Source organism: Aspergillus udagawae (genome assembly GCF_001078395.1).
Source record: "Aspergillus udagawae IFM 46973 DNA, scaffold_5, whole genome shotgun sequence".
In the NCBI taxonomy this organism is placed as follows: domain Eukaryota; kingdom Fungi; phylum Ascomycota; class Eurotiomycetes; order Eurotiales; family Aspergillaceae; genus Aspergillus; species Aspergillus udagawae.
Genome location: NW_025091268.1, coordinates 1,307,297 through 1,322,711, shown reverse-complemented (window position 1 = coordinate 1,322,711; position 15,415 = coordinate 1,307,297). Strand labels below are relative to the sequence as shown.

Here is a 15,415-nt window from a genome sequence, read left to right as displayed (position 1 = left end):
GAGGTATGAAGAATATTATACAATTTCTTGATGCCTGCCGCCATGGATAATGGGTGTTTTTGAAGTTTTTCTAGGGTGTAGCCTGCATCAGTGAATGAGTTGTTCGGTGGGGAAGAACACCCGCTCCGGGCTGTTCTCTGCTTTGCTTGCAACGGAAGAGCACCAGAGCTCCATCATCTGGATAATTTCACGAACCTTCCAAACCTCAACACACCCTTCATTTTGACCTTTTGCACCGCCTCCTGTCATCCTGTCTCGGCTTTGGAGTGTCTCTCAATACTCATCTCATTAGGTCTTGACCGATTTGGTTGCTAGAGTTTCAGAGAAACGACCTGCACTTTGTTTCTCTGAACTTTTAACGCCTATCGATACTTCCAAAGCTGCAACAGAATCCACCATCTCACTTCACCTTTCCCTCACCCAACCCGACTTTTTTAGTTGGAGGAAAAAGCCTCTTTTACTTCATATTCATTCCATCCATCTCCGACATTAATTGCTTCTACCCTAGTCCTGCTCCGTTCGTTAGGCTTTTGCTGAGGAAGGAGAAGACCCCAAACGTCATAAGGCTCCTCCGCGACCCTCTGCGCGACTTGGGTCTTCACGACCTCCCCACCCTCACCAGGAGGAGCAAACCAAGGGTGAAGCGAACCTCCTCATGAGTTGCTGTCTAATTTAAAACTTCATCATGGGGAGAATTAAGAAGGTGGCGAGCCAAAAGCATGAGGCGACAATTGTAAGTTCATTCACCCCGCTCGATCTCCAGCTCTGGAATGCAGGCTGACTGAAAAATTTCTTTCCTGTCCCAGTCACCATACTTGACAGAATTCGTAGCTCGTGCCACGACTATCTCCGTACCAGAGCTTCCCCTACACCTCAATACCTTTTCTCGCTTATGGCCGTTTCCCAGAGGTGATCTATATCACTGGATCAATGTATTGAACCGCTTTGACGATATTCTCGCGTCCGTCATCGAGAAGTATGCTCTCAACGCCGGCCCGCAGACCAAGCCTTTTGGCAGATACGTTTTGATCGACGCGTACACAAGTTCCGACGGTCAATCTAATTCTGAGGATGCAGATTCCAAATTGAATGCGTTGGGATATGGGCCGGAAGGCGATAGGGAACTTGTGGAAGCGATTCTTGATTTCTCCAGGCTTCTGTTAGAGAAATGCGGCAATCGTAGCTTGTATAACAGCAGCGAGCGCTTAGGGGAGCTTCTGAACACCACTTCACTCTCTCTTCTTCAGTCTACCCTCCGGTTGGCTCTTTGCCTGGCACAAAGATACCATTCCCGTCAGCGTGGCGGTTCCCATCTTCAGCAGAGCTTGTTGGCAGCTCACTATAACATCGACCTAGAGAAGCTGCAGAAGATTGCCGCACCTTTCCCCCGTCCTTACACGTCCGGCAAGGCGCCTCTTCCTCTTACTGCCGGGACCAAAGGCAAGGAGAAAGGAGCTCATTCCAGACATAATGCTAATGATTTGATCTCCATTACTCGCGAATCTGACATCTGGGATGAGTGGGGTCATGTGCGCTTGATCTACTATCCTTCGGCCCCGGCTGAACCTGCTAAGTTGGCATCGGAGAATGCGCAAGTTGGACTGCCATCACAACCTCCCACTACACCGACGCCTCTTCGGAGAAGTCACACCCATCCTACTCCCCAGCTAAGTCGTACGACTGTTGTGGAAGAGTCACCGGGCTCCGTCACCAATTCTCCATCCGGAAAACATGAGGAAGCGTTGCGCGGAGGCAAAGTTCTTGACATCCCTTACTCGAAGGTTTCGGCATCGAAAGCTGAAGATCTTCTTGCTGCACATTTGGACGAGTTGCCGGATGAGTCGAAGTACGAACTACTTCACAGAATCCGTACCGCCCAGGGTGTGGCCACATCCAATTCCACTCGAGAGCAGATTCTTGCTATCCGAATTCTTGCAGTTACCAACTTAGCTTATGTCTATCCCGAGACGCTGTTCCAACAGAGGATCTTGCAGTATGATAATGAACAACCGAAACGCCTTCAGCTTGCATACCAGTTGGGCGAGCTAGTTCATCTCGGCGCAAGCGGCGATCTTCCGGTTTCCCGTACTCTGCAGACCTTGGCTCTGAACGCGCTTGATGCTTTAGCAAAGCACAAGTCACGAGCTATTGACGTTTGTGCCGCGCTGAGCGTCAATGTCAACCACGGAGTTCTCATGTTCCTGACTCGAAAGGCTGTTAACGAGCTAGCATCAGACGAAAGTGACAAGGACGAAGCTTACCAGGATGAATGGCGGGACGCTCTACTCGCTCTTCTGCGTACGCTTCCTGGTTCAAGCACTCGAACTCCGGAAACTCTTGTTTCAGCTGGGTTGATACCGATGTTTGTTGATATTCTGAACCTTCGCACTGAGAAGGCTCGCCGCGTTTATTCACGTGTCATGGAATTTCTTGATACCTTTGTTCATGCGGTCCGTGATGCTCTCGCGACGCTCACGAATGCGAAGGGCTTTGACGCTATCTCAGACCTTATTGACTACGAGACCAAGACATCTTTTGAGAGTGTCTCGAGCGGTGCTGGACTTCCCCCGCAGCACAAAACTCCGTCGATCGATTATCAGATTCCATATTTCCAACAACAAACCCTTCGATGGATGTTCCGCTTTGTCAACCACATCATGCAACACAATGGCGGTGGATTTGATAGAGTCTTGCGGAACTTGATTGACTCGCCTCAATTGCTGACTTCCCTCCGGCTCGTGTTTGAGAATGCTCGCGTATTCGGGTCACATGTTTGGAGCAACGCCGTTAACATTCTCAGTAGCTTCATTCATAATGAACCAACCAGTTATGCGGTCATTGCTGAAGCAGGATTGAGCAAGAGTTTTCTGGAAGCTGTGACTTCATCTGAGCTCAAGACTCCAGAGAAAACACCCGTTGTCGAGACGGAGGGTGCTGCACCTGAGGCTCAGCCTGGTGACCAACCAACTCCTCTGCCATCTGATGCCGTGAGTGGTCCATCGCCACATGGCGACCAGAACGACCGAGAATACAATATGGCTAGGTCGAAGGATGCGCGTCTTGCTCCTGGTATCATGCCTGCTGCAGAAGCACTATCCTGCGTACCCTCTGCTTTTGGGGCCATATGTCTCAATTCATCTGGTCTTGAGCTCTTTCAGTCTTCGAACGCGTTAGAAAGCTTTTTTGAGATCTTCGAAAATCCCCAGCATGTAAAGTGTCTAAAGGATGACCACAACCTCGTCCGGTCATTGGGCACTACCTTCGACGAGCTGGTGAGGCATCATCCAGCACTGAAATCATCGATCATGACCGCCATCATTGTAATGGTAGCACGGGTCGGTCTACTATGCAAGAGCAAGGCTTGGGCACATGGCATGGGAACGAAGATGTGGGTGGAAGGTCCTCAAGGAAAGCCTCAGATTTCTGGCGATTACGATGTGCTGGCCCTCGAGATCGGTGCCGCAATGGACGCATCCCTGGATGATTTTCGAAACCTTGGAGTGCGGGAATTGACTTCCAATACTCTTCCTAACGGTGGAAGACTCAACCTAGGGGATCTGACTCAACTTCTTCCATCTTCGCCAGAGTATGCAGAACCTCAGGACGAGGACGCAGCTGGCCTCACAGTTACAGATTACGTCTACCCTGTTGTACGATTCCTCGGCGCTTTCTTTGAAAACCAAGCCAATTGCTCATCTTTCATCGAATCGGGGGCTGTTGAATTTGTTTTGGATTTCGCGACCCTGCAGAGTCTTCCATTCGACTTTCACAATTCAGATGCAAATCAGGAGCTTACGGTACTGGTACATATGTTGGCGGAAACCAAACCGCACCTGGTCTTGCCGTCCCTTGTCACGCGAGCGGAGACTGCTGTCAACAGTCTTTCTGCTTTCTGGTCTGAACCCAGGGATTCGGGTTTCTTTACACCTCTGATTAAACCAGGCACCGAGAAGTTATCCGAGGAGAAAGGCAAGGATATCTTGGACATCGCGAAGACCAATGGAACCTACTTTGCAAAGCATATGGCTGCCACTCTTGTCCTTACAGATTTGCTTCGTGAAATCTTCTCCATGCCTTTGTATCAGACCCGCCCTAGCCAACACACTTCTGCTTTTGCTCAAGTCAACCTAGCCGATCGATACTGCGTGCTCGTCTCGGCTCTGGGAAGTCTGCATGCTGCTTGCGTCTGGGAGGAGATCCTTCTCGAAAAGAATATTCCTGCCACTTGGGACCAGGCTACCAAAGCGCAAGCAGGAGCTAGCACGGACAAGCCCAACGAAGGGACTGAACTACCTACTGCGGAAGGTGGCACTGCTGAGCCTGCATCAGAAGGCTCAGCAAACCGTGGACCTGAACTGCAAGGCGCTGCGCAGCAGTCCAACGATATCACCAAGGTACCAGAGGGTGGGGCAGCTTTCAAGAATGTGCAGGCACTCCGCTATCTCCTTAGTTCCCTGCCTTCTTCGATCACCGGTTTCTTCCACAACTTAGGGCTCGGCCTGATAGGAAAGCGGCGGGTAGACTCATACCAAAGACAGAATGCGACGATGGTAGCGGACGCCATTGCTGGGGCTGTGCTAAATCAATTACAGTTTACTCCTCCAAACTCAAGCGACAATCCTAAGCACCGATTCGCCTACCTTATTGTCATCCTCTCATCGTTTTCGCATCTGCTTTATGAAGGTACGTTGCTCTAGCTTTCCTACTTGCAGATTTGCGAGATCTAACCGGTCGTCTTGATACTAATTTGTTGGTGGTAACAGCTACAGCCGAACGTCCACATTCGCACTATCTCACCCTTGTTCTATCTGCATTCAAGAAAAGGCACGGATTGAAAGTCATGAAAGAGATTTGCGATGTCTTCATGCGAGAGGTCAAGGCTCTCACGCCGCCTGAGTCTGTCCCTGAGTCAGAGAGTGATGTTTCCGCACGACTTACATCTGCTTATGGAGGCATCAAGATCATTCTCTCTTTCTTCGCGGAATTGGCCTCGGGCAAAAACATCGTTGATTCCAGCCAGACACAGGCCATTACTACTGGTGATCGGGATCGAGATCGACCGGACTATTTTCAACCTGGCCAGTTTTTGGTTGATCTTCGGATGGAAATATTGCCAATGGCTCGAGACTTGTGGAATTCCGACTTTGCTACGCAGTCGTCAAGCTCTGTGGTCAAATGTCTAGTTGATATCCTTCGTTCATCACTGGACGGCGAATATGAGACTGGGGCTGCTCGTCGCTCCGACACTCCTCCTCTCTTAGCAGAAGCGACAAGGAAGACGGTTGTAGTCAATAAGGACCGCGTTAGTCACTTACACGAAGAAAAAGGATTCGACAAAGATCTGGCTACCGAAGCTCTTTATCGCTGCAACAACGTATACCTCGCTGCTGAAGAGTACTGCAAGGCCCAGAACCGGTTGCGAGCTCCACCAAGAGTCCCACCAAACCCCGAAGATATTGATTCTGCTGGTGGCGAGACGTCAGAAGATACCGCTCTTGGTGACGCACCGCCTTTCAATAGCGGATTCTTGGAACGCTCCACTCTTGCCATGCTCCTTGCTCAGGCATCCGGACGGTCAACTGATGACGGTCCTCGCCAGCAGCAAGACCAGGACAGACCCGATAATGAGCTTGGCAATGGGACTGAATTTCTGGCCAGAGCGTTGACTCAAATTCTCAATGATGAGCAGAGCGTGGCTGGCGAGGATCGTGATATGTCCTCGCATAGAAATGCTCGCAACGCCGATGCCTCAGGAAACTCATCTGAGAGTTCGAACCAGGCAGGAACGGCCTTCTCAGAGCAACCTACAGAACAATCCTCAAGACGACGTGAGCTTACTACGGTTGAAGACTTGGACGAGGAACGTGAAAAGGTTCGCTCAAATCTGATCGAGCGTTGCCTGGATGTTCTTAATGAACACCATGACGTGTCCTTCGAGTTATCAGACCTCATCGCGTCCGCGACAAAGAAGCACAGTGACCCCGAGAGCTTCCGAAGAGAGGTCGGTGAGATTCTTGTTCAGTCTTTGGTCTCGTTGCAGATGGACAATTTCCAAGTTGCTGGTAAAAAGGTAGCAGCTTATGCCCACTTGCTTGCCTTGGTTTTGCAAGACAAAGACATGTATACTGCTACATTGGACGAGCTGAAGGAATGTTTCACAACCTTCCTTGGATTCATCAAAGTCTCTCCAGAAAAGTCAGCAGACGAGTCTTTCCCTTGGATTGGGCATGTGCTGCTTATCCTGGAGAAGCTGCTTTCAGACGATGCGCAGCCACCTCAAATTCGTTGGAATCTGCCCGACAGCGACAACTCGACTCCTGATGACGCAGGACCGGCGCAGCTTGAGGAGCCTCTGATTTCTCTGGATCAGAAGACTCAACTTTATGAAGCCATAGTCGAAATCTTACCTAGGATTGGGAAGGATGACACTTTAGCTCTGTCTGTGTGTCGAATTCTCGTCATTCTCACCAGAAGTCGCAGCATAGCTGTCAGACTCGGGGAGAAGCGAAGCTTGCAGCGCCTATTCGTTATGGTCAAGCAACTATCGAGTTCTACGAATGAGAAACTTCAGAGCGCATTTATGTTGATCCTGCGACATATCGTCGAAGACGAGGACACGATTCGTCAGATCATGAGGAGCGAGATTGTGGCCAATTTCGAGTCGAAATCATCTCGTCAGATCGATACTACCGGTTACGTTCGACAGATGTACCATCTGGTCTTGAGGTCGCCGGAACTTTTCGTGGAAGTATCCAATGAGAAGCTGAAGTTGCAGCGGTACGATAACCGTCAACGCCCACAGATTCTTACTTTGAAGTCGGACAAGACCAATGGCTCACCAGGGTCCTCATCAGCTCGAGAAGGTGCTGAAAACACGAGCACTAGCAATAATAACGTCGCAAGCGGTGCACCTTCATTGGATGACAAAGAGAAGGGTAAAGCTGCGGATTTGAAGCCACCTGTGGTAGAGAACCCCGACGGCGTTATCCACTATCTACTGTCCGAGCTCTTGTCCTACAAGGATGTCGAAGACAAGGAACCCCCAGCTGAAGCCGGGGATGCAGCTGTAAACGATCAATCAGAAACTCAGACCGACATAGAAATGGCGACCGATGAACCCACCCCGTCCGTCTCCAGCGCCGAACTGCCGGGTGCGCGTACCTCCAAGAAATCGGAAAAGCCTTTATTTAAGGCGGACGAGCATCCTATTTACATTTACCGGTGTTTCCTCCTGCAATGCCTGACCGAACTGCTGTCTTCTTATAATCGCACAAAAGTCGAGTTCATAAATTTCTCGCGCAAGGCTGATCCCCTTGCAACGACGCCGTCGAAACCCCGGTCGGGAATTCTGAATTACCTGCTGAATGTTCTCGTGCCTGTGGGCACGATGGAGCATGACGAATCAGTTGCCTTCAAAAAGCGAAGTAACACTTCTGCTTGGACAATGCGGGTACTCGTCGCTCTGTGCACCAAAACTGGTGAGTTTGGGGGCAATGGAAGACGTCGCAACGATCAGAATGCGAATGAGGAAGATGAGCCCGAGCTCGCTTTCGTCAGGCGTTTTGTCTTGGAGCATGCGCTACGGACATACAAGGAAGCGAATGCGTCTAATGAACAGCTGGATGTGAAGTATTCCAGGCTAATGTCGCTTGCGGATCTGTTCGATAAAATGCTCAGCGGGTATGCCTTCGTTTCGGGTGACACGACTTTCCCGTCCTCCACCAGGCAGCTCGCCAAGACCATGTATGAAAAGCATTTCATTGCTGCTTTGACCGCCTCGATTGCTGAGATTGACCTCAACTTCCCGGCATCCAAGCGGGTCATCAAGTATATCCTGCGCCCGCTGAACAAGCTTACACAAACTGCCGTCATCCTAAGTGAATCGTCGGATATTTCTACTCTTGGAGATACCGAGGAAGACGAAATCTCCTCGGCCACATCTGTCTCTGATCTTGATGATGACCGGGAAGAGACTCCTGATCTTTTCCGCCATTCTACATTGGGGATGCTGGAGCCTCGCCATGAGGAGGAGACCAGCTCTGAAGAATCGGAGGAGGAGGAGGACGACGAGATGTATGATGACGAATACGGTGACGAGATGGATTACGATGAAGACATGCCCGAAGATGACGGCGAGGTGGTTAGCGACGAGGAGGACGAGATCGAGGGTGTCGGACCTATCGAAGGCCTTCCGGGTGACTCCGGCATGGATATTGAAGTCGTGATTGACGACGAAGACGATGAAGACGATGAAGATGACGATGAAGAAGATGACGAGTCCGATATGGACGATGACGAGATCCTCGCTGGTGAGATAACCGGTGATCATGACAACGATAGCTTGGAGGAAGGTGATGAAGATGAATGGGAAAGCGAGGAAATGTCCGAAGATGACGAGGAAGCGGAAATCATGAATCAGTTCGAGGACGAGCTAGCCGATATTCGGCAAGCAGATCGTCGTGGTGATAGCCAGCGTTTTGACGACTTGTTCCGCGTCTTGAACGAAGCTGCAGGGGGTGTCGAGGATCTTCAGGCCGACAGCCTCGGCGATGCGCATGATGACATGGTCGATGATGATCTGAATGATGACGACGGTCAGTGATCTGGTCGCCATAGGAATTGTGCAAATTGCTGACAGTATTTTAGAGGATGACGAAATTGACGAGCTTGAGGAGGAATTAGAGGGCATTGATGAGGACGAAGGATCATACCAAGGCTTCGACGATGGTACGATGACTTGAACTGCCTATGCATCTCTAGAAGATTACTGATATTATTATTTAATAGATGAAGATCTAATCGATCCGTGGGGTTGGGATGGCGACGAGCCTCCATTGCACCGTGGACATCACCAGCGATTCCGCGGCCCCCAACCGACCTGGGCTGCCGTTACCGGAATGGTCCCGAATCGCCATGGCATAGTTCCAATTCAGCCCTACCGATTCCATCGAACGCAAGTTCCCGCTCGTGGTACCGACGACGGCACGAATCCCCTTCTTGTTCGAACCGATCGGGGTGCAGAAACTGCGCAGCCCCGCTTGCCCGGCAATGAAGCTTTCACCGATTGGGTCCATGGCATGGAACCTATCTCTACCGGACGTCTTGTTCCCATGGACAGCCCGGTAAGCTTCATGAACGCAATCATGCAGGCAATTTCCGGACAAGCGACGCCGGGCTTCGGCGTCATAACTCGTCCAGACGGGATACATGTCCACGTCGATAGGCGCGCTATTTTACCAAACCGTAGTATTCAAGACATCTTCGGTCTTGGCAGACCACAGGCTCCTCCGGCTCGGACTCGCGACGATCCTTCTCAAGCCGTAAGCTTCGCTTTGGCCACCACTAGAAGTCGCTGGCAAGAGGAGGCTCGCATCCTGTTCAGCAGCACTTACGTCGAGAAGACACAGCGTGTCGTGAATTCTCTGCTGAAGATCCTTGTTCCGCCTGCAATTGAGGAAGAGAAGCAACGTGAAAAACAGATGGAAGAGGAGCGCAAGCGACGGGAGGAAGAGCGGGCCGAGCGTGAACGTCAAGAACGCATCGCTAGAGAGGAAGAGGAAAAAGAGCGTAAACGAAAGGATGAGGAAGAAAACGCTCGACGTCAGCAAGAAATGGAGCAGCAGGAGGCAGAGCGTCAAGCCGCAGGAATCGTCTCCGAGCCAATGGACGACATTCAAGAAACAGCTATGGAAGAGGCTGCGGAACCATCGACCCAGGCTGAAGTTGGCCCGTCAGAGCCTGCTCGTCGAGTGCACACAACGATCCGCGGCCGCCAGCTTGATATTACTGGCATGGAAATAGATCCTGAGTATCTCGAGGCACTGCCTGAAGAGCTTCGAGAAGAGGTTATCATGCAACAACTCGCGGAGCAGCGTTCGCAGGCTGCCGCAGCTGGTGAAGAGCCCAGCGAAATTAACCAGGAGTTCTTAGAGGCATTGCCTCCGGATATTCGCGAAGAACTTTTGCAGCAAGAAGCAGCTGACCGTCGCCGCCGAGAGCGCGAGAGCGCACGCAGGCAAGCGGCGGCTGCCAATGCCCCAGCTCACGCCGAAGATATGGACGCTGCCAGCTTCCTTGCTACCCTGGATCCTTCCTTGCGACAAGCTGTACTTGCTGACCAACCCGAGGAAATTCTTGCGACTCTAGGTCCGGAATTTGTTACCGAGGCACGCGCCTTGCCAGGAAGACGATTGGCTCAGTTTGGCGATATTACCCGAGCTGATCATCGTCCTAGAAATGAACAAGCTGAAGATCAAGAGACCAAGAAGCCACAACGCCGCCAGATTGTCCAAATGCTCGATAAAGCTGGCGTTGCTACTTTACTCCGTCTGATGTTCATGCCTCTTCAAGGAAATGCGCGCCATCAGTTGAACGACATCCTTCACAACGTGTGTGAAAATCGCCAAAATCGCATTGAGGTCATTAGCCTTCTTCTGTCTGTCCTCCAGGATGGGAGTGTAGACGTCCCGGCGATTGAACGCAGTTTCGCTCATCTTTCGCTACGTGCAAAGCCTTCTTCGGTCCAAAAGACTCCTCAGTCCGTCAAGCGTAACATGGCTTTCCACACTTCATCGAGTGTCAGCAGCGATGTTACTCCAATTATGGTTGTGCAACAGTGCCTGGGCACTCTTTCTTTCTTATCCCAGTACAATCCCCACATTGCGTGGTTCTTCCTTACGGAGCATGATCCTGCTTCCACATTGAAACTGAAGCCATCCCGCAAAGGCAAAGGGAAGGAAATTAAGGCAAACAAATTTGCTCTGAATGCTCTTCTTAATCTACTTGACCGCAGCTTGATCATGGAAAATCCGAACTGCATGGAACAACTTTCTAGTCTACTGAATAGCATTACACAGCCACTGACCTTACTTCTTCGTCGAGAGAAGGAAAAACAAGAGGAAGAAGAAGGCAAAGACAAAAAGCCGGAACAGGCCCAGGTGGCGGAACCAAGTGCTGACCAGGAGCATGCAGCTCAGCCAAGTGAAACTATGGAACCGGCAGCTGGCACCGACGCAACCATGACTGATGCGCCCGCCGCTACTGTGGAAGGTGCAGAGCCCCAAGCTGCTCAGGCAACAGCACAAGAAGACGCTGCGCCGGTCGAGGCAGACAAGGCCGAGACAGCAAAGGAGACAGTGGAAGATGAGAAACCGAAGAGGAAGACTATTGAACCTCCTGTTGTTCCTGATCAAAATCTTCGCTTAGTTGTCCACATTTTGGCTGCTCGAGAGTGCAACGGGAAGACTTTCAGAGAAACGCTCTCGACTATCAATAATCTTTCAGCTATTCCCGGCGCTAGGGACGTCATTGGCAACGAACTTGTCAACCAAGCCCTGAGTCTCTGCACCACGATTTTAACGGATTTGGACGAACTTCTATCTCATATCCACCAAGCTCGAACAGGCACAGACATGCAGGGCTTGGCTTTGGCGAAGTTTTCACCAGCCAGTTCAGACCAAGCCAAATTGTTGCGTGTCTTGACGGCACTCGACTATCTGTTTGATCCCAACCGTGCGGATAAGGTTAAGGCGCCTGAACCTGACTCTACCGCTAAGGAAGATGTCCTGCAAACGTTGTACGAGAGCTCGACTTTCGGACCTCTGTGGACTAAGCTCAGCGAATGCCTGACTGTCATCCGTCAAAAGGAAAATATGCTGAACGTGGCCACCATCCTCTTACCTTTGATTGAGGCGTTGATGGTCGTGTGCAAGAACACGACGTTGAAAGACACCTCCATCGCTCGCAACAGCCGAGAATTGTCTGTGTCTACCACTTCGGCCGATGCCGGTTTGAATATGGAAGGCTTGTTTTTCAGATTCACAGAAGATCATCGCAAGATTTTGAACGAACTTGTTCGTCAGAATCCTAGACTGATGAGTGGGAGCTTTTCTTTGTTGGTCAAAAATCCGAAGGTTCTGGAGTTTGACAACAAGCGCAATTACTTTACTCGCAAGCTTCATTCTCGTGGAGCTGAGCCTCGCCACCCTCATCCGCCTCTTCAACTTTCTGTCAGGAGAGACCAAGTCTTCCTCGATTCTTTCAAGTCTCTGTACTTTAAGTCGGCGGATGAGCTGAAGTACGGCAAGTTGAACGTGCGCTTCCATGGTGAGGAAGGCGTCGATGCCGGAGGTGTGACCAGAGAATGGTTCCAGGTTCTTGCTCGTGGCATGTTCAATCCCAACTATGCCTTGTTCATCCCCGTTGCTGCTGATCGTACCACGTTCCATCCAAATCGCCTGAGTGGTGTCAACTCGGAGCACCTGATGTTTTTCAAGTTCATTGGACGCATTATCGGCAAAGCTCTCTACGAAGGGCGCGTTCTGGACTGCCATTTCAGCCGAGCAGTCTACAAGTGCATTCTCGGCCGATCAGTCTCCATCAAGGACATGGAAACGCTTGACCTCGATTATTACAAGTCTCTTCTCTGGATGCTAGAGAACGATATTACCGACATCATCACTGAGACTTTTGCCGTCGAAACTGATGACTTTGGCGAGAAGCAGGTGATTGATCTCATAGAAAATGGCCGCAACATCCCGGTGACTCAGGAGAATAAGGAGGAATACGTTCAACGTGTGGTGGATTACCGTTTGGTCAAGTCTGTCAAGGACCAGCTTGACAATTTCCTGAAAGGTATGCCGCTTTCCTTTCTTTCCTCTTTGCTCGATCCAATCATGACTGCAGATACTCATTATCTTTATAGGCTTCCACGAGATCATTCCTCCTGAGCTGATTTCCATCTTCAACGAACAAGAGCTTGAACTTCTTATCTCCGGTCTCCCTGAGATTGAGGTGGACGACTGGAAAGCGAATACCGAGTATCATAACTATTCCGCCTCGTCACCGCAAATCCAGTGGTTCTGGCGTGCTGTCCGCTCGTTTGACAAGGAGGAACGTGCCAAACTCCTGCAGTTCGTTACAGGAACAAGCAAAGTGCCACTCAACGGTTTCAAGGAACTTGAAGGCATGAACGGGGTCAGCAAGTTCAATATTCATCGCGACTATGGCAACAAGGATCGTCTTCCAAGCTCGCACACATGCTTCAACCGTAAGTCTTCGGTATAAAATTGAGATTATGGCAATCAGAGACTAACTTGAGCAATCAGAACTTGATCTTCCAGAATATGATAGCTACGAGACTTTGAGACAGCGTCTGTATACTGCAATGACGGCTGGCAGTGATTATTTCGGATTCGCATAGACTGATGGTTCTTTCTTCTCATATCCTTTTCGTCGGATAATGACTTCTGGTTCTCTGCAAGTTCTTTTTTTTCTTCCTTTTCTAATTCTCTGATGCTCTAGCATTTGATGGCGTTTCAAGATATTTTTCTTTCTTTTCCTTGCTCGTGTGTATCATTTATGCTGGTCAAATTCTTCAGGATGGCACTGCAGGGGGTAACGACCTAAGACTTGGACGGTCTCCTGTCAGGGTACTGGTTGAAGTGCAGGTCAACCAGATCTCTATGAGGGACAGGAACGGCTGGTTATCCATGCACTGTTACCTTTCTTCGAAGTTGTTTTCCATGTATGTAGTTCCGGATCTTTTAGAATAAACAAAAGCAGTCTCGTCCCACTCATTCACTCTGGTACTAGCGCCCCTGCAAGGCTTTCCTGCGTAACAAGATTTTGTTCTTTAGCTTGGTCTCATAGGATCAGTGCTTGTCATCATACCCTTCGAAAATATATGCATGATCTTATCTCCTCTTATCTGGGGATTATCGACCACTACTATTATCAGACTAATGGCGCAGCTCTCGCGTCTTTTGTCTGAGCGTATTGTTTCATTCTCACACTATCTGGCTTCTATCTTATATAGCACCAAGGATGCCATGCGTCCCTCTGGCCTCCGCGCTTCAGTCAATCTGGGAATGTAACGGATTCCTCGCAATGCTTCATTTATCTCAGGACAAGGCGGTGAGTCGGAGTGGGACTGGCAGGCAGAAGTCACGGGACGGCAATGGTTCGACTGGGGAAAAAAAAGTTCGATCAAAGTTGGTTGCCCGCGGGGCTTTTATCGACGTCTTTCTCCTTGCATTTACCGATATTTAGATCTTTCCCTAGCATGACTCTACGCCTTTTGTTCTGAATATACACCGTATTGACTCTAGTGGTATCTTCCAGCGGCTGTCCACAGCTGAACCCGAATCTAATTGGATCCTTTTCTTTTTGTGGCCGTTTCCAGTCACTCTGAGCCTTCGACACCATGGCCACGAATTCGATCAAGCTTTTGACTGGTAACAGTCATCCCGAACTTGCGAATCTTGTTGCTGCTCGGTATGCGCGTCCACAGAATATTTGCCTTGCGGTGCGGTGACTGACAGCGTTTCTTCACGGCAGGCTCGGCATCGAGTTGACCAAGATCATGGTCCTGCAGTATTCGAATTCGGAAACAAGTGTCACAATTGGTGAAAGTGTACGAGACGAGGATGGTACTGTCTCCCACTCCTGTTGTCCGGTGGTACAGGCGATGGTATCGGGACATTGAATTAACCTGCTCCTTCTTGCTCCCTGCAGTGTTCATCTTGCAGTCCACGAAACCCAACGATATCAATGACGGATTGATGGAGCTTCTTATCATGATCAACGCTTGCAAGACTGCCTCGGCCCGTCGCATCACGGCTGTCATCCCCAACTTCCCTTATGCGCGCCAAGACAAGAAAGACAAGAGCCGTGCGCCGATCACCGCGAAACTGATGGCGAACATGCTCCAAACTGCTGGCTGCAACCATGTCATTACAATGGATCTCCATGCCAGTCAGATCCAGGGTTTTTTCAATGTCCCTGTTGATAACCTGTATGCCGAGCCTAGCATGTTGAAGTGGATCCGGGAACACTTGGATGTGAAGAACTGTGTCATTGTCAGTCCCGATGCCGGTGGTGCGAAGCGGTAAGCAAGATTGTTTTACCTGAGTTTGCGATCGCGAAGGTATTGACTGTGTCCTCGATAGTGCTACGGGGATTGCGGACCGTCTTGACCTGCAATTCGCTCTCATCCACAAGGAACGTCCTCGTCCCAACGAGGTCTCTCGCATGGTTCTCGTCGGAAATGTCAAAGACAAGATCGCGATCATTGTCGACGACATGGCTGATACGTGTGGTACTCTCGTCAAGGCCGCCGACACTGTCATGCAGCACGGTGCGAAGGAAGTCAACGCCATTGTCGTACACGGCATTCTCTCCGGCAATGCCATTGAGAACATCAACAACAGTTGCTTGAACCGTGTCGTCGTGACCAACACAGTGCCCCACAAGGAGAAGAAGGAGATGTGCGACAAGATTGACACCATTGATATCAGTCCTACGTTGGCGGAGGCTTGCAGACGCACACACAATGGTGAATCTGTGAGTTTCCTGTTCTCGCACGCTGTCGCGTAGAATTGGGCAGAATCGGAGAATTTTGAAGTCATTGGAGAGA

General features: G+C 50.3%; 2 protein-coding genes across 2 annotated transcripts; both read left to right on the top strand.

The window, feature by feature from the left end:
* Window positions 1-685: 685 nt before the first annotated feature.
* Window positions 686-13,201, top strand: tom1 (E3 ubiquitin-protein ligase TOM1; the record flags this gene model as incomplete). The annotated part of the gene is made up of 7 exons (XM_043292155.1): window positions 686-733; window positions 807-4,683; window positions 4,764-8,594; window positions 8,647-8,727; window positions 8,788-12,633; window positions 12,704-13,048; window positions 13,107-13,201. 7 exons carry the CDS (start codon window positions 686-688, stop codon window positions 13,199-13,201), a joined length of 12,123 nt encoding a protein of 4,040 aa, XP_043148090.1.
* Window positions 13,202-14,203: 1,002 nt separating this feature from the next.
* Window positions 14,204-15,375, top strand: Aud_007261 (ribose-phosphate diphosphokinase; the record flags this gene model as incomplete). Its single annotated transcript, XM_043292154.1, has 4 exons — window positions 14,204-14,274; window positions 14,338-14,429; window positions 14,515-14,887; window positions 14,949-15,375. 4 exons carry the CDS (start codon window positions 14,204-14,206, stop codon window positions 15,373-15,375), a joined length of 963 nt encoding a protein of 320 aa, XP_043148089.1.
* Between the last annotated feature and the right edge of the window lie 40 nt (window positions 15,376-15,415).